This window comes from Taurulus bubalis (genome assembly GCF_910589615.1).
Source record: "Taurulus bubalis genome assembly, chromosome: 11".
Classification (NCBI taxonomy): Eukaryota; Metazoa; Chordata; class Actinopteri; order Perciformes; family Cottidae; genus Taurulus; species Taurulus bubalis.
This window is the reverse complement of record NC_136599.1, coordinates 8,126,526-8,149,329: the sequence shown is the minus strand read 5'-3', so window position 1 is coordinate 8,149,329 and position 22,804 is coordinate 8,126,526. Positions and strand designations below refer to the sequence as shown.

Below are 22,804 nucleotides of genomic sequence, written 5' to 3'. Positions count from 1 at the left end.
CTGGAGCAGGAATACAGGCACCCATAACGCGATTATGTCGGGATTCGTGCTGCGTTCGTCCAGCACCCGGAGCGGGTTTGTCCGTCGTGGCTTGTACCGGTTTATGTTTTAGGGAACGCTGTTATGTTATTCTCCGGGTAGCTGGTAACATAGCAGGCCTGCGTATTGCGCTGCCAACCCTTGTTCCTTTCCTGTGTCAATGATTGTCCTCCCCTCACTCTCATGGCGGAGACTAAAATAATATATCACATAGACGAGGAGGAGACTCCTTATCTGGTCAAGCTGTCCGTTTCTCCGGAGAAAGTCACCTTAGCGGATTTTAAAAATGTCCTCAACAACCGACCGGTCAACAGCTACAAATTCTTCTTCAAATCGATGGACCAGGATTTTGGGTAAGTGGCCACCATTATTATTATTAGCCCATTTTCGTCTGGCTCACTCGCTATTTATTATTGCGGTGTGCGCGTGCGTATGTGTGTGTGTGAATGTATAACACGCGTATTACTAGGCCACGGTGGGCAACATGAGGCGGTGTAACGTTGTTACATGTGTGCAAAGTACAGTGCCATGTCTGTTTCCAGGCTCCTGGCACCTGCTCATTATGACTCTCCTGTGCGCAGTGGAGGAGACACACGAGTGTTTGAAGTGATACCAGATCCGAGCCCTAATGACGCAGCCCTGCATGCATTACAGGGAGCCAGACCCCTGCTCCCGTTATTAATGTCCACATATTAACCCACATTATGGTGTCCTTATAGGAACAATGTAAATGCGAGGGCGGTGTTGACAAAGCGTCCACATGTTCAAGGACTCAGGTTTCACATCGCCTTGTTTTGTTTTGGTTAGTGGGTTTTTTTTAGGAGAGGAAAAGATGACAATTTCATTTATTTTATTTTATTCACATCCACTTATGATAGCCCTAAAGTTGTCTTTCTTTACATACAAACACACACAATGGACTGCAGTTAAACTGCAAGCCAGTGATTGTAACTATAAAATATGCAATCATGTAATAAACATTTAAAAAAAAAAATCTTTTTAATTGCCCCAAAGATACTACATTCTCATCACCTTGTTTTTCTAACGAATATAGTATTGTATTACTGCATTATTACAGCAATGTGGGTTTGTTTACATGTAGAATACATGTAGTTTAAATAATTAATAATGTATCGGTCATTTGTTATTAATATTATGTATAATATTCTCATTTATCGTCGTAGGGAGCAAGAGAAATTAAGTGAACGATAGAACATACACTTGCATTTGAACCCCTGATTACTGTATGTTTTAGCATTAGTTATGGTACAAAATAAAATATTTCATGCAATTTATTTTTTAAGCAAATGAATAAAGTAGTCTCAATAGAATTTGTATTTACTGTAATTCATTTTTATTATTTTACATGCACCAGAAAGCCACAGGAGCTGCTTCCTTTATCCACGGGATGCTTACGGATAATAACGAATTCTCTCTCCTCCTTTTTGTGTTCTCGCTGCTCCTCTCTTTGTAATCCCATCCCCGACCCTCAGCGGCTACAGCGGGTCTCCAAAGCTCTTCAGCGCTCTCGGTCTGCGAGATCTCCTCGCATCGGGCCTCTGCTGAGGATGACATATTTGTGTCAGCGCCGGTTTCTCATTCCAGTCTGACCAGTCATACACGAGACGACAAAACATGAATGCACCACTGTAGTCGCAAACTTGATTGGAGGAAATGCAGAGGCAGGCAGTGTCTGCGGAGCCAAAACGTCATACATTTCCACTGCGGCCTGACCTTGTGGCGGGGGGGGGGGGGGGGAAACTGGCTCTTCCTGGTGGCGGGCTGGGTTTAGTGCGCCGCTTTGTCCCCCGGCCCCGGCTTCCTGCCTCTGTTGCACCGCGGGCCGGGGCTGCTCACTGGGCCTCAGGTGATCGACAAGCAGATTATGGAAACAAACAAAGCGTGTTTGCTTTCTCCACATAGAGACGAGGCCGTGTGTTGCCGAACTCCTCTGCGTGTGCATCAACAAAGCATGTTGCGTTCCGTCGCGACATTGGACATTGTCAAACGACTGTGTTTTCACACGGAGCTGTTATGCACACTTTATAAATAAAGGCGTCTCCATTGAGTTGAGGCTGAATATTCAGGCCCCGTGAGCGCCGTATGGTACTGGCACAGTATGGAAGCGAAACCAGTCAAAAGCGCAGAGGACAGCAGCACTTTGTGGGTAGCCATTCTGGCTGCACTGCATGCACACATACAGTAAGGCTGCTGGAGAATTAGCAAGGGAGGAATAAGACTGCTGAGCAGAGAGGGAAAACATCAAATCCCTTGCAGTTATAGACTGTGTTTGAAATGTAAATGAGCAGTCAGTGCAAGGTCCTCTGTAGTAGACCCCCTGCTGCGCCAGGGAAAAAAAACAGCCATTCTCTTCTGGGATTGCTGAACTACATTTGTGCTGGCAATATCGGCTCTCTGAGCAATGGCCACACGAATTTGATAAACGGGCGATTGCCCCCAAAACGCCTCAGCTTTTCCGCAGTGAACATGTCATTTCAGTTCCCCGTGGAATCGCACGGGATACATGTAAGCATGGGCCGTGTGCCGTTTCTATTCACACAACAGGCCACAGCAAATTAAAAGCTGAACGTTTCTTTGTGCACATTTCATACCTCGGTCGTCCCCCCACGTAACGTTCATTCGCTCATCAATATTCATAAGACAGGAAAGCTCATTGAGGCAGTGTCGTTTTCAAGCAAACACACTTTTTTTTCTTCTTCCGGAGACTTCAAGGTGATGATACGGCGTTTTGTCATTGCACACCGGTGGTGAGTGGGTTTGAGACCTCACTATAATGCAAGTCACAGAGGCACTCTGGCGCTGAGGAAGCAGCCAAGCCGAAGCTCTGAAAGAAACAGTCGTGTTTGTGCCTTTTAGAAAATAGGGAGCTGCCAGCGGCATCTTTCTTCTGCTGAGGTAGGGGTGCTAAGCCCCTGTAGTTAGGGGACACAAATCTGCAGCTTTCTGCACAAATGCACCTCCGCCTCACCTCGCCTGTTTGAGGATAGTGATAGATTTCGAAGGTTATGCCGCATTTGTGTGTCATCGCAGCATTGACAACACGGCTGTTACGTTGACTATGCATATACTTGTCAGATATTAACATTATGTTTGGAAATGTGACCTAAAACCACCAGAACTTTGTTATTACGATGCTGTGAAAATCCCACGGCCACAGTACTAAATATGGCATCAACAGTATGCACGCTATTATTAACAGCTCCCTGGGTGGTTAAAGTTTAATTTAGCCGTTTACTGTAGCAGACTCTGTTTCATATTGAAGTCAATCTATGTACAATCTTGTTTGACTACAAATATTTTGCTTCCCTGTTTATACCAACATTAGCATCAGCCCACCAAAGTCCTTGGACTGCTGGCCGGTGTTGGCCGGCTTCTCCGGCCCCATGGTTTCTGGTTGAGGCAGTGACTACCCAGCCCTCCTCTGTCTCTCACAGTATAAACAAACACGTCTAATCTTCCCCAGCTACACAAATATCCCCAGTAGTGGAATATTCAGCCATCGCCAGGATAGATCTGGTATCATTATCCTGTAAAATCTGTTAAGACCTATAAGCTGTCAGCTCTAAGAAGTCAGATCTGTGACAGCAGCCCACACCTGACATATGCTCATCTAACCAAGGGTTAGAGTGTGTGTGTGTGTGTGTGTGTGTGTGTGTGTGTGTGTGTGTGTGTGTGTGTGTGTGTGTGTGTGTGTGTGTGTGTGTTAGCTGGAACTAACACTTCTCCTGGTATCAGATGCAAACTGAAAAGACTGCAGGCCATGCGTATTTTACTGCATGAGGAAGACGTCATCATAAACCTTACAAATACATGTCACCTTATTCCTGTCAGACATTATATTGATATATTTTATGTGTCCGGGGGCCACTCCCACATCCTCACAAGCCACCTTACAGCTGGTCATGCAGCTTGAGAGGGAGGATGCGAACACTTCCTACCTAACAAGCAGCCGGCACAGTCAGCCGCCGCCTCCCTCTTCCTCCCTGAGGTGGAAACAGGCCACAGCGGCAGAGTCTGCGGCCGACAGTTCCAGCCACAAGGCTACGTTATCTCTGTCCACCACTCCCAGTGATACAGCTCCCATAGCAGCAGCAGCACACACAAAAACACAACCAGCTTGGCTAATCATTTCAGTAGCAGGGAAGTTCCGGGCAAACAAGAAGTGTGTGTGTGTGTGTGTGTGGGGGAGCTGTAAAGTCGCTGTCAGAGACGCTCCTGCAGAGAATCTTCTTAGGCTTTCCTGTTGCTCCAAGTCGTGCCTCTCCCTTTTTCATGTGCCGTGTTCAAAGCCAAGAAGCTAATGTGAGATCCCCACAGAGTCTCGGAAATGCTTGGTCCTACCATTTCTGGGGAAAAAACAACAACAAATAAAGATATACAGTGGGTTATAATGGAAACAGGTAAATACAACAGGGTGCTTTAGCCCTATGTGTGTGTGTGTGTGTGTGTGTGTGTGTGTGTGTGTGTGTGTGTGTGTGTGTGTGTGTGAGTGTGTGTGTGTGTGTGTGTGTGTGTGTGTGTGTGTCTGTAAGGTGTCTGCCAGCTCTTCTCCTGTGCCCCTTGGCTAGCTCCAGGCTTGATCTATGGGACACGAGCCTAGCAGGTGGCGGTGACTGGTTGCTACTTACTGAACTGTGTCCCAGCAGGTCAAAGGGTAACTGGGGGGTATTTTTGTTGGGAATTCACAGCCAAAGATGAACACACTAAGGGTGGTTCACACACTAGATCACTCTATTAATAGTATACACACTCCTGTGCCTTGACGCCCTCTGAGGGATCCGTCTGTCTGTCTGTCTGTCTTTCTGTCTGTCTGTCTATCTATCGCTCTATCACTTAATCCCACCTGTGCAGGTTACTCTTAGAGCCATTCACGACAGATTTATGGCCCTACCCTTGCCAGTTTGACCGGCCCTCATCACACATTAATGTGATTAGTGTCACTGTAGAGACGGACAGCCATGATGTTCATAAATCAATAACTAAGAGACTCAGACTGAGAGTGTCATCGCTGCTGCTCACTGAGCTCATCTGTGCTAGCAAGGGTGCAAAGCTGGTTGAAAGCCATGTGGAAAATGCGACCGACAAAGCGTGAACGTCTCTCTCTCTTATGTATCAACCCGGCCTGGGAAGGGGAAGTGTCTCCAGACTGTATATTGTGTTGCCGAGTCTCCTGGCCGCTTCGCCTGACTGCATCTGTCTGCCTGTTCCCGTAGGGTTGTCAAAGAAGAGATTTCCGATGACAACGCCAAGCTGCCCTGCTTCAACGGGAGAGTAGTGTCCTGGGTAAGTGAGATAGACGGGGCGCCCATGCTGCCCCGCTCTCCTGGGTGTGCGGCCTCGGCTCTCGGCAAAGATATGTGCGGCGTGTTGTAACGCCTCCACGCGCTCTTCCCCTTGATCTCACTGTTCAGCCGTATTGTATAGATGTGGGGGATTCCATTAGATATTTTACTGAGCTAGTTAGAAAATACAACATGAGTTTGACTGCTAAGGAATATCATACTATCTGGTGTAAGCCATCTGATGGTCACTTACTCTATTGACTCCAGTAGCTTTATAGTGATTTGTAATTATGGAAGATAAGCAGTGCCGTGAGCCCGAGTTCCCCTACGGGGACGATAAAGTATGATGGATCCGATAAATCAAATCAATCTGTCATGTTAGAGGAGGATTTAGATATGAATCATTACTCCGTCATACAGAGCAGACGACACAGGTTAGAGCTCTGGCTTTAAATACGGATGGAAGTCAAAGAGCAAGAATGTTTTAATTAGTTGGACATGTTTAATTCACTTTGGGGCGTTTTATTTTTAAGAGTTCAGTATAACGGTATTGTACTTTATGGATCTATGTGGATAAATTAATTACTTTGCTCCACAGGGAGGTCAGAGGTCAGAACCAGGAGTACGGTGGTGGCTATAGAGTCATTAAAGACGGTCCGGCTCAATATCACTTACTCAGTGTCGATACAGTATTAACAACAGGGCTGGAAGCCTGTAATTAAATGGGGTCTTGCTATCCCACACTGCTTAACAACCTTCATGACTCATTCCCATTTGACTTACCAGCATTACTCATTCATCATGCCAGTGGTGCCCAATTTTCTTTAGAGTTTCAGAAACCGATTTATTTTCTTGACTTATTTCTTTCACTTTATTTTAGGTGGTTTTCAAAGATGTTAAGGACATTTTTTTTTAATTCATGTAATTACAAATTGAATACATTCTTATTTTGCACACAAAGTTCCCACCATATAACATTGTTTCATGACCTTATATCGGCAACCTGCAATGCAAATAGCATCCGTATGCTATTTTACGTATATATTGGCTGCTTTAAGTAATATAAACTGTAAGTTTATTTAGGGTCTATTTACACTGGCAAATCTTTACATCACTCTCTCAGACATGTGTAAGCTATTATTTTACCAATCTAAGCTGTGGCATAACCGCATCTTTAGTAACGGGGCTCGAGCAAAGATGCTTTATGGTGATTTCAATGTGTATTTCCTTTTTCTTCTGTTTTTACATGTTAAAAACAGACACTGAAAAATGCAAATTAACAAATGTCAAGATCCCCTTTAACCTTAAGGCACTACTTAGGTACACTACTACCTCTCATGGTTAGTACATTCAGAACTGATTCATGTTTTAAAACAAATGTTTCCAATTCTTACTGTAAACAGACAAGAGAAACCTGAGCAATATTTTTGGGGTTTACGTGTCTGATTTATTTTGCGATTGTACAATATGTAAGGTGTCGGGATGCAGTTGCATTCATGAAGTCACATCAGGTCACCCACAACTCTACAGCAATTGTAATGTAGACCCGACATAAAATAATCCCAATAAGCTCCATACATTTGGTAAAAAGAGGGCACTGGTATCAGATCAGGATTCAGTATTAGGAGAGAAAAGGGCCCATCAGGGTACTCTGATCAGTAGGGAGGTGTTTTTCCTTAACGTAAGAACAGGAAGAACATCTTTATCTTCATAAAACTGGAACACCGAGGACCAGAGTGCTCCTTCTTTCAGAAAGAAAGCCGTTCAGAACGCAGCAGGTGGGGATAGAAAATGTAGAAATTCTTCCCGTCTTTGAATAGAAAGTGTCCCACAGGGTTCTAGTAACAATTTGCACATTATAATAATCATACTCCATACGCTTATTAAGGGCTGCCTGTTCTAACTTCCATTGTTGTGGCTCTGATGAAAGGATAGTGGCTGTATCTACGGGTCATTGTATATCATCCTTTGTACTGACACTCGACGGAGTAAAAGCAGCGTGGTGCTTTTAAGTTTCAATGTCGTTTGCTGTGTTTCTCAAGTTGTTTATGCGCCATCATCTCGATAGCCTCTTTGCAGCATCTCACCTTTCCTCACACGTGGTACACAAGATGTGCTCGTCTCTGGTGCACTATCGCTGTGTGTTTCTGTCTTTTTAAGGTTGTTTTCAATCTTCTCTCTCCTCACTATGGGGCCTTTATCATTCTACAGAATATTTAGTATTATTTGTGTTTTCTTCAGAATGCATGAATGTGTCTCGTCTCTAACGAATCTTTCCAACTTCCCTCTCTCAGTTGGTCCTGGCAGAGAGTTCCCACTCTGATGGAGGGTCTCAGTGCACAGAAAGCCATCCGGAGCTGCCCCCTCCTCTGGAGAGAACCGGTGGCATCGGAGACTCGCGGCCCCCCTCCTTCCAGTAAGTAGGCTGATTACTGCGCATCATGTATGCACAATTTCACACACATCGGACAAGTAGGCAGATGTATTCAAGCACACCTTTTTATTCCACACCGTGCCATATGAGCTAATCAGAAAATGGAAAGCTCATCAGAGAGGTTTGTCATTGCGGGCTCTTATGGGAGCTGTAGGTGCTGTGTGTGTGAATGTGGCATGAAGTATGCGCTTAAAGCTTCAAGTGTGAGAACATGCACGGGTGTGCGTATTCCACTCACAAGTGTATATGTTCCCTCCCGCCCACTCAACCATGGAGTAAGGCGCTCATCGATGTAAACATGATGAGGGCCGGCAGTGCTGCTGATTCTTGAAATAGCCTTCACAGCATAAATATCTTCAGGCAAAAACTGGCACTCAGTGAGTGAGGCCCATTATGTTCAAACACACTCGGCTAATGAAGGCACATGTGGCCCGAAAACACGCTAAAAGCTCAGAAATGGAGATTTTCCCGACAGCCTGGTGACTGTATTACTTGAGCCCGGACTTTGACTTCAGACTGGCTAGGACAGAGGATCTCACTGCACTTGCTAAGGAGAAGTCCCATGCTAAATATAGCGAAAAGGGCTGGGGGCAGTGGGGGCGAGGGTTGCTGCCGTTACAGCGCTAGAGCAATATGGCCGAGGCTCTATATTGAGAACATGTAATCTGTCATGTCTCGCTGTATCTCTTTATCCAGGGTTTGACATCTCAGCTCGCTTTTGCCCTCTATGGGCTGTCCCCTGCTGTTTGGCTGTCAGCTGGCCTGATGGTTTTATTGTTCCCGGTCAGCTTCCACCAGGACTACCGCCACCTTGTGGAGCAAGACGTCAGTATTTCTTACCCCACGTCACATCCCCCCCTCCTTCACTCTCCCTTTCTTTCCCCCCTCTTTGAGTCAGACAGGCAGGCCTTTCTCTCAAAGAACCAGCGTGGTGGTGAATTCCCTATAGCCGAGCTCTCTTTCTGAAATTAATCCAGTCTTCCACCCTTTTACCTCTCTCTGTAAATAGCGAGAATATTATTACCACTTCATTTTCTCTTGTGCTTTATTCATGCGTTTCATGCGTTTGTCGGCGTGAATGGCTCTATTTGATGTGCACACAGAATAGGTGTTTTGGGCTGAGAATGCACACAACTGATGCGCTTCTGCCTGGTAATCCGGATTAACGGACATTAAAAGCCACCGTCTCTATTTCCCAAGAGGGGAGGCGGGTGGCGATGGGCAGCGGAGAGAGGGGAGGGACGGAGCGGCGGAGAAGTTGAAAGGAGGTGGCATTCGTTCACAGCTGCAGCGTAGCGCCTTGGATAATCTCCCCCGGATCAGCAGACCTGCCGCCTGGCTGGTGTGCAGCCATCGCCAAGCCTGACAGACAGCCAGTCACCACCACATCAATCAGCGCACTGCTGCACGATCACAACCAATAAGAAATGCATTTTTTTTCCGACTACGCATATGCAGGGACATTTGCATGCACGCATTGACCTGTGTAGGTGAAGCCCGGCCCAGGTGCACTCATTAGTACCTCGAAGCACGCCTCATTGAGCACTGTGTCCCGCTGAGTGAGCACAGCAGACGCAGCAGACGCATCTTTTTAATATGCATTGATCATTCACACACCGCCTGTGAGGACTTTTGAACCATCGCAGGGTGTTAGTTTGTGTTTTCTGCCCTTTTTGGATCTGTTTGTACACTATGAATATGACACCATTTGTAAATGAGCCATTCGAGCGTGCACGGCCGCATGCCTGTGCCAGCATGACAGTGTGATTATTTATGCAGGTGTAAAGTACATGTCGCACACATGCCTAAGCGTGTGTGACAGACTGACAGGGGTTGAGTCGAGTTCTCAGCAGCTTTAGGTTTCCTCGGTGCCCGGTGGCTGCGGGGGTCCCTTAACCCTGGAGCCCGAGGCCACAGAGTCTCCAGCCCTCTGACAGAATAACAATCTGCCCTCCAGCCACCTCAGAACCCGCAGACTCCTCCCTGACCCCAAGTACACAGACCAGCGTATTGCTCAGCCCACACCTGATCTACCGCCTCTTTTTTTTATGCAATCTGTCATGTCTCCTCTCTCTGTCTCTCTCCCGATCATGCTCCAGGCACCATCTGGGCTTTCAATAGGTCTCATTAATGCCAGCATTGTTCAGAATGGCTCCCTCTCAGGGTATCTGGTCATTAATGACACTTAGTGAAAAACACATCACATACCACAGAACAATGAAACCGCTATTTTGGCCTGAGGGATTGAATTTGAAACAGTTGTAATAATATGAGTTGCATATTCCCCAAAGGCAGAATGGCAGGCGAACAGATATTATAACAGACAGAAGGATATAGTAGTTGGGGATTATGTTCAGGAGTGTCGCAGAACGGCGAGAGAATGCATTTGAAAGACTTTCTGTGGGGGAGACGGAGGCAGCGTGTGCGCGTTTTGTACATCGTTATGGATCTGACTGAAGTTTTTTCCCGATGTGTGTATTGCAGCGCCAATGCGGTGAGCAGTCGCGATGGCCTGGACACCGAGACGGGAACGGAGTCCCTCCTGAGCCACCGCAGAGAGAGAGAGCGAGAGCGGGCAAGGAGGAGAGCGAGAGAGACTGAGCGTGAGTATCATCAGCCGGGAGCAGATGCATCCCAAAAAAAATGCAATTATCTTGTCATTTTGTAGTTATTGCTTTTCAATGTCTCCTACTCAACACAAAAAAACTGGACAGACAGCAGACATGTATGAAAAGAGGCCCTGAGGGGTCACATGGTGTGTATTGAACTTTGCTATGTGAGACCAAGAAACACAGAGATTCAAATTCTCGGAAAAGTGAAGAACTTATGAGGTGAATAAGTTCACTAAATGTCAAAACTGTCTTTCCCAGTGGTTGTCTTGTGTTTCCTGCGGCTCAGGTTTATGGTCAGAGGCTGTTTTCCACTCGGTAGTCACACTCTGGTCTTCTCCAATGATTATACCCTGTCAGAAGACACCCGCGTTCGGTGAAATATCACAGGAAAGTATTCTGCAACTATTGTAGAGAGATATAAAAGCAACCATCTGCAGTCTACCTGGACAAGAAAGTGTTAGATTGTTGCTTTTAAAAGGCCCCGAGAGCTATAATCAAGAGAGAACCCGTCTGCTTTATTGTTTTGACATTCGACTGCAGAGCTTTATATTAAAACCGGACGGCTTTCTTTCTGCTCCTTCGAACTGCTCTGCTCTGCTTGACTCAATGTTTTTAATACGAGAGTCTGCCAGGCCACATCACATGCCTGCACTGTCCACAACATACACAAGCTAGAGTGTACTGGTGCAGCAGGATGCGCTGTGTTCTGTTAGCAGCACCGTCGTACCATCTGCAATATTTTGAGCTGTCGGCTTCAGTCTATTCCAGTTCTTGCCATACAATTATTTTGGCAGAATTAGTTGTTTTTTATGGCAGGAAGTAATATTTCCACAGCTTCTGATACTCACAGCCGGTCGTCTCCCTGTCTCTCTTCCTCTTGTCCTCACTTCACAGCGGTTCCTCTCTCTTTGCTTCCCGCACTCATTACGCAACTCGCAGCACAGCGTGCAGCATCGTGCAACTGTCTTGCATTCTGGAAACCGAATTAACTTTATCCCTGCAGTAATAAGCACACAATCGTATGCATTGATTCTGTGTGTCTTGTGACCGTGTTTTTAACTTGACTTGAGACATATTGTTGATGCTCTCCATGCTGCTAACTTCCAAACTGCACATCTGTTGTTTTCTGGCTGATGCGGAAACACTTCAAAGCCTAATGAACTTTGCATCTGTCCTCAATCCCCAGTGTTGACTGACCTAGAAAGATCGAGCAAAGCAAGAACCCGTATAATAAACTTAATTTTGGGTGTGCTTGCTCAGTGGTTGCTGTCTCACTCAAATGGCCTGGTAGTACAGGAGGAGCCGGTAGCCCCACCTCTTTACTTCGTAGCCTGCAGCATCAGCAGGAATTCCCCTGTCACCTTATACACACTCACTTCAAGTGATTTTGTCTCGCTGTGTGATTGCTTTGCTGTTTGACAATGATGGGTGAAAAGTGTGCAGCCCCGGTAAACACATCCCTCCTCATTCTCCGTCTGTGCAGCTGCGTTTGAGAATGAATGGATGAAAAAATGCAGCGGTCGAACATTTTAGCAGGGTGAGCAGGTGTCGGATTAAAGTTATGGGATATGATCTGTTTCAATGCCGCCAGGTGCTCTGCGCCTTAACCCGTTGTAAGACATGACTCCAGTGTTCAGTTATTACATCGTAGCAGAGAACATGTAATACCCTGAAAAAGAAGAAAAAACAAGCGTCAGCATTATCAGTATAATGCTGTTCAGCACTGCTGGGATTTCCCGGGTTGAGGTCAAAGAAGACATGGCTAAGCCAATGCACTTATGCTTGTATCAAAGTATTAACATAAAGCACAAAAACATCTGGTGGAACTGTCCTTCGTTATGAAACGCTTCTTAAATTGATGTCTGGGGATGAGATGCCGCTAAAAGCGCATGGGTTTATAATAACCTGATGGGGTTTTCACCTGTGATGGGACAGGGACAGCACATCGACTCAAATCCCATATTATCTCTGATTTGGAGAATCCCGTCATCTGATTGGTCACAGACAGATTAGCAGTCATTCTATAGTGGCGCGCCATGGGAGGGAGGGAGGAGGCGATACTTTCTCCTGACTCTCGGCTCAGTCTCTCTGTGCGTCGGACGGAGGCACGCTGTCGGCTGTGGTGAGAGGGATTTGCTGTGTTATGTCTGATGATGATATTTGACATTTGAGTGTGTTATGTTATGCATTTCATGTCGAGGTTAGCTTAATGTAGGTATTTTTTTCCAAAGATGTGATGGGAAAAGTGCTCTAGTTGTGTTTATCGTTACTTGTTTTGAGCTTGTATACATTACTATTACTATTGGCTTTATCTTGTGCATTATTTATTGATTTAGGTATCATAATGACTTAAAATGAAACTTTGACAACCATCTTATCCTTTGAAATGTCACAACTTTTAAAAAAAGGTCATGAAAAAGTCACAACAGTGAGTCTCTCGCTCCTTGTTTCCTGCCTTGCCGCTCTTCACAGAGGAGCTTTATGCTTATTCCCTATGTGTTGCTGCCTCTGTTGTAGAGAAGCTGTGAAGCCCGTCAGCAGCCAGCTGGTGGGTAAAGACCGTCTGGGGCTGACTTTTGGAGCGGCTAGCACAGACGGAGCAGAGCACAAAGACACAGATTTCAGTCTGGCTTGGTGAACCTGCACTCTTTGTTTGTTTTTCTCTGGCGTGGCGATCATCTGAGCGTGGGAGCAAAATATGCTCGTGTGATCCTGACAGCGGATGTCACGTCCCTCTGCTGATTGAGTGCTTATGCGCAGCAGTAGCTCGGCTTTCATAGCGGCACCCTCCGGGCGGAGATAGCGATGGGAACTACCTCATTACAGGAATGCTTTGCTCGGTCTCGGCGAATACGTTGGCTGCCACGCCCTCTTCGCCTTACGAGACCTTTTCGGACAATCCGCTGTCACCCTGAGACAGCGCCGCCTCACTGGCAATGTACGTATGGAGATAGCTGGGGGGGTTAAGTACACTCCTGGGAATGTTGAGCGCACAGTCAGGCACATCAATAGGAATACATCTCAAGTAGCTGTATCAATGTTTCAACTGCGTATGATTATTCCTACCATTTTACATATTATACTGAAGTAATTGATGCTTTATTCCATTCCATCCCTTGTAATGTCTGAAATCCAAGTTCGTCTTTTTGTTGTTTTCAACATTGCTCAAATCTTCCATAAGTATTCAGATAACTATGATGTTTCTTTCCTATTCTGCCACTCTTACTATCACCGTCTCTCCTCCCCCCCTGGTCTCTCCCTCTCGTTCTGATCCGACCCCTCGACGAGCGCCTTGACCTCCGGTCTGACTCGCTGCCGCTCTGCTCTCTCTCTCTCTCTCTCTCTCTCTCTCTCCAGTCCCTCGCATCAACGGTCACTCGAAATCGGAGCGCACCGCAAGAGACTCGGCCATGGGTTACGACAGCGCCTCGGTAATGAGCAGCGAGCTGGAGTCCAGCTCATTCGTCGACAGTGAGGAAGACGAAGATGCGAGCAGGTAACACACTACTTCACCTCAAAACGTCTTCCTGCTCTATGCAGACACTCACATCAGTAGCTGTGGTGAAGTTCATAATGTTTTCTTTTTTTCTTGATTCTCTGAGGAGTTGATTCACAATAGTTATTTTCATATTACTAATTTATTAGTGTCCGATTAGTAAAAGCTGCCTGTCACAATTTCCCAGAGCTCACGGTGATGTCCTCATGTTGCTTATTTTACCTGTTTACCTGTCCCACAGTCCAAAAGCCACTGCTACTTAATTAAAAAAGCAAAATGCCCTCACATTTGTAATGCTAGCATTAGCGTAGATTTGGCATTTTTACTTGAAAGATTTAATCAATTAGTCTAATAGTTGCTGATTTATTTTGATTTCAACGTATTGATTAATTAACTACTCGTGTCAGGATGTCATGGATGTTACCGTGTCAGGTCTTGTCTGTACAGCACCCATAGTAGATGTACTCACCACTAATACTTTGCACCTCTTTCTTCCTCTCCTTTTATTACTGCTATATACTTACTATTTCCTCCGTCTCCTTCTGTGTTTCAGGCTCAGTAGCTCCACAGAACAAAGTTCTTCTTCACAGCTGATGCGCAGACACAAGCGCCGCCGGCGGAGGCACAAAGTGGCCAAAATAGACCGGGTGAGCCACGCAAAGACACATCACTGTTCCTGGTGAAATTTAAATTGACATTAAGTATAAAAGAAAGAGACGAGAGGGCTGATTGATATCGACTTCATGCCACGTTGACTGTTTCTGATGTGCTTATCCTTTTCCCGCCCTTCCAGTCTTCATCCTTCAGCAGTATCACAGACTCCACTATGAGCCTCAACATCATCACCGTCACGCTCAACATGGGTAAACCTGAGACTTTTATACTTATATGTATAGATATATACATTGTAATGTACAAGCATGGCTATAATAATGTTTTTCAGACCTAATACTGTGTGTTCCCTGCTTTCTACCTGACAGAGAAATACAACTTTCTCGGTATCAGTATTGTTGGTCAGAGTAATGACCGAGGAGACGGCGGCATCTACATCGGCTCCATAATGAAAGGAGGCGCGGTGGCTGCTGATGGGAGAATAGAACCTGGAGATATGCTCCTTCAGGTACTCTTGCAGATGCTTCAAATGTTATAATACATTATTGAACATTTGGTGTAGTCGTCATTATACATTTTTTTAGATAAATATCAGTGTTTTAGGCGTAATGAAAAGAAGGAGATTTTATTTATTTAGCCCAATATCACAAATTTGCCTCAGTGGGCTTTAAAATCTGTACAACATACGACACACTCGGTCCTTGACCTTTGTGTTGGATAAGGAAAAGTTCCCCCAAAAAAACTTAACAAGGGAACAGAGAGAGTGAGGCAGTGTGGAAGCTAAACGTGACAAATGAAGATATGACTGTACAGAGTTTCTGTCTGAGGTTTTGTGGCCCATTAGGAACCACAGTGTTGCATTCACTTCCGTTACGAGGCTCTTTTGTAGAAGTTGTAATTCTGCCTCTCCTTTTCCTTCCTGTTAATGCTTCTCTTTTGATCTCTGAGCGGCAGAGCTCTCCGGCTCCACCCTCTATAAAACACATACGATATTCACAGTAGAGGTTTTATTATGACTGTGTATCCCATAGAAAGCAGCCTGGTGGCCCAAGAGCACTGCAGAGATTAATGCACAAGAGCATAACTACTTATTTAGCTCTCCACAGAGCGTCAAAAAAGATTTAACTCATGGAAACACTTTCTTTTTAAATTTCATTAACAATTTATGTAATGAGTTATATATTTTGTTGTCTTCCAACCAGGTGAATGACGTAAACTTTGAGAACATGAGCAATGACGACGCAGTGAGGATCCTCAGAGAGATTGTGTCCAAAACTGGGTAAGAGAAGACGACTCAGCTCAGACCAACTACTGAGCGTTGTGATTGTTTAACTCTGCTGCAGAAGATTATCACATTGAGAGCAGAATTATTCTATGTTAAGGATAATCTTACACTTCAGACTAACATGGTAATCTCATAGGGTGATGTTTGGGTATTCAAAGGATTTAAAGAATTAAAAGGAACCCCTATTGAGAAAGAATTATAAGTGGAAAATACAAGCATATCCCTACAGCTTATCCATTGTTGCAAGAATTGCATGTTTGTTGCTAGATTTAGCAACTTTTCCAACACGCTTTGTGACTTTTTTTTCCATAAGAAGAGTCTTGGATGCATCTGCATCACTAGTCTGCTGTTTATACAAGTTTAGAGCAAGATGTTTTTATAGTACATACAGTACTGTGCACACTAGTATAGATTATCATATGGTGTCAGTTCGTGACTGGTAGTGACTTGAGTTAAGTACTTTCCACCGAAAACAACTGACTTGATCTCTGAGCTGATGATTGAACCAGTCAAACCGATAAATAAATAATGTAGACAGTAATCCGTTCAGTCACGTCTGCTTTATTATTTGGCGCAATCAAACTTTGCTCCGATGTATTTGGTCTTCAAAAGGCAATCTATTTAACCGTATTCTCTGTTTGCTTTTTCTCCAGTCCGATCAGTCTCACTGTGGCCAAATGTTGGGACCCGTCTCCACGAAGTTACTTCACCATCCCTCGAGGTAAGACGGACGCGAGTGCTGCGTCGCTATCACATGGATACATTTCTAACCTCCCGAGCAAATTAAATGTCTGTTTATTCTGTTTCTCCATTGATTTATTCGGTTTTCTTTCACATTTTTCTTGTCTTATTTTTTATTGAAAGATTCTTAATTTACAGAGCAACTGCAATATTTCCATTTGTACACGAGAAAATAGATTTAAAAGAGAAATACATATAACAAATGTTTTCATTACATCTGGAGCAATATATTGACAACGTTGCCTTGTGTGTGTGTTTCTTTTGTTCAGCTGAGCCCGTGAGGCCCATTGACCCAGCAGCCTGGATTTCACACACCACCGCCCTGACGGGACCTTACCCCCACTATGGTAAAAACAACCAACCGCCGCCTCCGACACACTCTATGAAGCATCCGTTCTGTGGTAATTATGATAACCTTACAACATTTAAACCATTGGAAAGTTCCGTTTGTCAATATTTCTCTTACTCCTCTCCCCACGCCAGAGTTTGATGACTTGCCTCTGTCTGCAAGTAAAACAGACATGGCAACCATTGTCAAGGTGATGCAGTTGCCGGACTCTGGCCTAGAGATTCGAGACAGGATGTGGTTGAAGATCACCATCACCAACGCTGTCATTGGTGAGAAGAGCTGAGCTGTGCACACCTCTGTTGCTGGTTCGATCCCCAGTCTCCCCATAGTTTGCATGTCGAAGTGACCTTGAGCAAGACACTGAACCCCCAGTTGCTTAGCACTCTGCTCCTTAATTACTAAGGATGGGTTAAATGCAGATAATGATTAATAAAGGATAATTTCTTCTTCTTAATTTACTGTAAATAATACTTGTAAGTCAGAGGAATACGCAGACCTGCGTTGTTTGCATACTGTTCTGAACATTGGTGCTTTGAGGAAAAATAGTCAAGTAACTCTTTAAAATAATCACAGAATTGATTGTGTTTGTTTCTGAAAATGAGGCCTGAAAAGTATCACACAGCATTTTACCATCAACAACACCAACTTTACTCAAAGCTCTTTCAATTTTGTGCTGCTTGTGCATATTGAGTATCTGTTCGCATCTGGTCAACACATTAGTGCAGCGGCCTACATGTCTGTGTGTGTGTTGCTGTGTCAGGTGCTGACGTGGTGGACTGGCTCTACTCCAGAGTAGAAGGATTCAAGGACCGGCGGGATGCGAGGAAGTACGCGAGCAGTCTGCTGAAACACGGCTACCTGAGACACACGGTCAACAAGATCACCTTCTCCGAGCAGTGCTACTACACCTTCGGAGACCTCTGCCAAAGTACAGCCACCTCCCATCAGTGTGTCAATAATGCAACTACATGTGTGTGTTTTTTTTCATACTTTTTGAGCTAAACATGTCCCTTTCTGGTTCTGCTCTATTTCCAATAAGACATGGCATCACTCAATTTAAATGAGGGATCCAGCGGCGGCGGCTCGGAGCAGGACACTCTGGCACCGCTCCCTCCCACCAGCAACCCCTGGCCCCTGGGCGGGCAGCCATTCCCCTACCCTCCCTTTCCCTCCGCACCCCCCAGCTTCCCCCCAGGATACTCAGACCCGTGCCACAGTTTCCACAGTGGGAGCGCAGGCAGCCCGCACAGCGAGGGTGAGCAATGAAAAGGAGGCGTTAAAAAAAAACGGGCCTCTGAGTTTTTTTCGTCAGGCTTTCTTTAATTAATTTAATTTAACTCAACGTGAAACATGACATTTCCCTTAATTCCTGACATATGATGTCAGTATTAGTGTCTGACTCATGCTAATGTTAGCCGCTCTGCCTCTCTCGGGGCAGAGCGGCTAACATTAGCAGGAGTTGACATTGGATTGCATCTTTATTAATCAAATATGTGTGTTCTAAAACGCGTCCTGTATTGTCAAGGTCAATCATGAGCATCTTGAGTCATGCAGCGGACAGCTCTGCAGTACTGGGTGTGTACACGCAACAAAATCTGATCAGCCATGATTTTACAAATCACCAGCTTGAAACGATCAACACCGAGGCCATCTCTCATCAGTCCTGGATTGATCTTTTGTTTCATTTCGAATCAGAGCGCGATATTGATTTGTGTTGCTTCTGCATGGTTTTTGATGTCTGCATTGAGGGAGAGTGGAGAACCAGGGGGTGTTTACACGGCTCCGATAGCGTGTTTGTATTACATTTCATAACCAGGCTGATAAAAGTAAGCTACATGTTGCCATCCATCAGTCTATTTTTCATTGTTTTGAGTGATCCATCCAGACATCGTCATGTCTTGCTCTCCGCTGGTTGTCACTCAGTTCAGTTGGTTTATCTGCAACCTTTGAAAATATGGAGGGAAAGAGATCACATAGATAAAAATAGTCATGTGATGTATTTTATACGTAGTTTTGTTTCTTTTGGCACTTCCAAACAAGTGTTCATGGGTAATTATGCGTTTGCCTACTTGTTTGAATAAGTGTATGTGCTTGTTTTTGCATTTTTGAGGAGCAATTTCTCCATAACTTGAAGACATTTTTTTTGTTGGATGACAAGGAAAAGACCAAGAACAGCCATGGGTGTGTAATATTAGGTTTGACCATCAGGGACAGATGCACAGTAGTAGGGCACATTAGGTAGTGCGGGAAGGGCTGGGAGGTGTGTGTAATTCTATTGTTCCCTCTGTTTCTGCTGGGCAACGGTAGACTGAAGGAGGAGGTAGTCCCAGGACACTGGGGGAACCGGTAAGCCTGCTAACCCCCTCTCCTCCTCTGCTGCTCTCTCTCTATCTCATCGTTCATCCTATTCTTGTCCTCCTCTCTTCCTCTTGTGCTCAACGTTCTCCACCTATATCACACTGTGGTTTCGAGGTTGTTTTATTTTTATTTTTTTGCGTCCTCCTTCGTTTGTGTGTGTCCTTGTGTGTGTGTGTGTGTGAGACTCTCCTGACAGTCCATTCTCCCTCTCTGCACCTCTGGGCATGCATTCATACTGTGCTGGGCGGTGCATGATGCAGGATGATTGCTCTGAGGAGTGTGCTATCATTCCCACAGATAGGGGGCGATCATGCACCACTTTACCCAGTACTGTCGGGCTCATTGCGGAAGGGTAGGCGTGGAATGTTTGATTTTGCAAAAACGTGGTACACCTCTTTCAGTATGACGCCAGTAGTGTGCAGTGACAGCATTTAGGCCCGACACTAACCTACTTTTTCTGTTAACAAAGTGAATAGAATAACTTTCTGACACAAATATGTTGTGTCATTCTGTATAATCCACTAAGTGCTCCGTGGTGGTGTCTCTCTGATTCAGGTGTATCATGTTTTCATTTACAATCTGTGAATGTTTTGGTGTTTTGTATGGATATTTAGATGAAGTATTGAGGCATTAGTTGCTGCAGGTGGAATGTGGGAACGAAAGCTTTGAGATGATGGTGTTTGCTCTTGACTGGTGACTCTTGCTAGATTGCAGAAAAATTTTAAAATCTTGTCACACCTTAAAAAAAAAAGTGCAGTAAAGCATTTTAATAGCACAATTGCATTTGACTGTGCAGTGCTCAAGAGGAGACGCTTCTCTCAATAAAGTGTCATGTGATGTATAATGTCCGTTGCAGCTCATGAAGGCTAAATTAAGCTTCATATTAACTGTATTTTCTTTAACGTGTGACGTTCTGCCCCGCTATTTATCAGTAGCTAAATCCGCTGTAGCTGACGGGTTGGAGCTGCTGGGTGCTACTATTACTGTTACTGATGATTGTTAACTTACTTGTAATGTAGAAGGGCGGGCTAAAACGTTGACTTTTTCTTTTCTCAACAGGAAGCCGAAGCAGTGGCTCCAACCCCAGCGCAGGCAAAGGTAGACGCTCCTCTCCACAGGAGAAGGGTCAACGGTCAACATGCAGCGAATCAGAGCCCCGCGTTCGTGGAGGGAGGCGCGGTGAAAGGTCCGCCAGCCAAATGAGCCATCACAGCCACGCCGTCTCCAGCCACAGCCACGCCGTCTCCAGCCACAGCCACAGCCACGCCCGATCCAGTCTCAGTCACAGTCAGTCACACAGGAGTCACTCTCACTCACAGAACAGCCACGCCCCCTTCACCCAGCCGGGGCCGGGCTCATGCGCCCACAGCGAGCGGAGCCACGCCTCCTCCTACGGCCCCCCGGGTTTGCCTCCCCCTTATTGTCTGGCCCGTCTGGCCCCCAAGACCTCCGTCAGCAGCAGCACGCCCCCCGGAGCGCCTCCTGGGAGAGAGTTAGCGTCCGTTCCTCCCGAGCTCACCGGCAGTCGCCAGTCCTTCCAGCACGCTATGGGCAATCCCTGTGAGTTCTTTGTTGACATCATGTGACAGGACAGTGCCTTCAAAACCCCTCTCAAGCACAAAACAATTCTCCTCGAAGCCCACTCGGCCCTTTCTTTCCGTCCTCTCCATCTTTTTTTGCCTTTGACCATCGTCTCTAAGTTCAGAATGGAGACACTTCTACCGAACCTCTACCGAACCTCCGCCTGCTAGCTGTCTATCCCTCTGATGTCCGAGCAAAGGAGTCCAGGCAGCAAGAGCACAACAGGAGGGAGGCCTCCCACACAAGCACAGATCCTCTGTGGCTGAAAACCCTCTTTTGTATTGACTTGTGTACAGTTTGTGAAACGTGAGTGGTATTCGATGTGGTGATTCTTTAAATCTGCCACGCAGACATTCTCGCGAGCGTGTACTCTACCTGGGATATTTCCCCCCTCTGCAAGACCTTTAAGCTGCTGGGCCTGGATCTCAATCCCCCAGACCCAGGCCGACTCCTACAGCCCGCACTTCGGAACATTTCTTTGGGCCTAGAACTTGTAATTGCTTTCCTGATGATTCAAATTTAGCACGTTACACCAAACCTCCGGCCCCGGTTCCTTTATACTGTGGCGTTGCCAACAGCTTATTTAAGCTCTTACCTGCCAACTACTAAAACGCTAACCTCGATCAGTTCACGATCCGTGGATTTCTTCAACTTCATAAGGGAGGCTCTGTAGCAAGCCATTGGTTTAACTAGGCTGCGTATTGCATGACTGTCTCAACTGCTTTAAAGAAAAGAAATGTATGAATACATTTTGTTTAAAGTATAACCGTTATTGGGGGGTTTACCTCTTGCCAATGTTCTAAAGGAAGAATCCGTACACTGGATGATTTTTGTGATGTTATTTATGTGATCATGTTGCGTTAATGGTGTCATATACTTTGTCTACTAAGGCTGACTGACAGACAATCAGACATCACCCTTTGTGAATCAGTGGTCAGTTTCCACTGTCCTAGCTGTGCTTTGTCGAATGTATCATTATTCCTGTTAGTGATTGAACGCCCGACATTCATGCCACTTTGGTTTGAACACATTTAAAGTAAGCGAATCGACTTACCAACAGGATTGCAAACAGTGGACACCCACCACAGCTGTGAAAGCAAACTCGACGTTTGCTCAAAAGCAGCACGGTCATCGTCTCCGTGGTTAAAACGTCAGTGCGATAAAAGCCAAAGCCTCACAATTTTTGTGGTGGATCCGTCTTCTTAATATAGAGCCGTCTGTGACGCAGGTCTGTCGATGATTATCATCTGACACGTCTCATTTTACAACTTCAAAGTGACTTCAAGGGGAATCAGATTCTGATCACCTTGCAAAAATAATGACAAACCCTTGTATTGACCTACAATCTGGTTACAAGAGGGAAATGACACACAGATACTAGTTTTATGAGCACTTTTCCATTTTGTCTCTCCCTCCCTTTAGTATGAAACACTGTTTGCAATCAAAGCTTTTTTCTTTAATTTTGTTTCTTTACAAAAAAAGAATAAATTGTACATAGAAATTTATTATATATATAAATAAAAAATATATATGTTCAAAATGACGTCTACATTTCCCAATGATAATCCTGTACGGTAAGTGAAAGTCCTCACACTAAAATAAAATGTTCTCCTTTTTTCTCGTAGGAACACTAGAGGGAGACATTCAATGTGTAATTTACTCCTAATAAGCCCACTTAAATTCGAAAGTTTGATATATATAAAATGTATTTGTAATAATTGCCAATTTGAATTACGTACACACATTGAAAATATGAATTGACACAATCAAGCCGGTTTATTAACACTTGTCATCAAGTAGACGTCTAAAAAAACAAAACTAAAAGTGGCTTTAAGAGGCGAGATATCATCACAACTCCAAGTGTGTTACCCACACGACATTTCAGTGACACTTAACCGTTAACACCCCTGAGTGGAACTTCTGCCTGTACTTTCCCAGTGGGCTGGCGCTACTCTCAAAAGGTACTTGCGTGCACACACCCCATATAGACCCCA

At 45.2% G+C, this 22,804-nt stretch overlaps 1 protein-coding gene across 1 annotated transcript; it reads left to right on the top strand.

Annotated features, from left to right (window-relative positions):
* Window positions 1-222: 222 nt before the first annotated feature.
* Window positions 223-22,330, top strand: LOC306744135 (segment polarity protein dishevelled homolog DVL-1-like; the record flags this gene model as incomplete). The annotated part of the gene is made up of 15 exons (XM_079226718.1): window positions 223-392; window positions 5,274-5,343; window positions 7,637-7,758; window positions 10,261-10,379; window positions 13,746-13,884; window positions 14,438-14,531; window positions 14,678-14,747; window positions 14,865-15,004; window positions 15,699-15,775; window positions 16,435-16,502; window positions 16,792-16,869; window positions 17,006-17,140; window positions 17,632-17,799; window positions 17,911-18,126; window positions 20,289-22,330. 15 exons carry the CDS (start codon window positions 223-225, stop codon window positions 20,813-20,815), a joined length of 2,193 nt encoding a protein of 730 aa, XP_079082844.1. The 3' UTR covers window positions 20,816-22,330.
* Window positions 22,331-22,804: the final 474 nt, after the last annotated feature.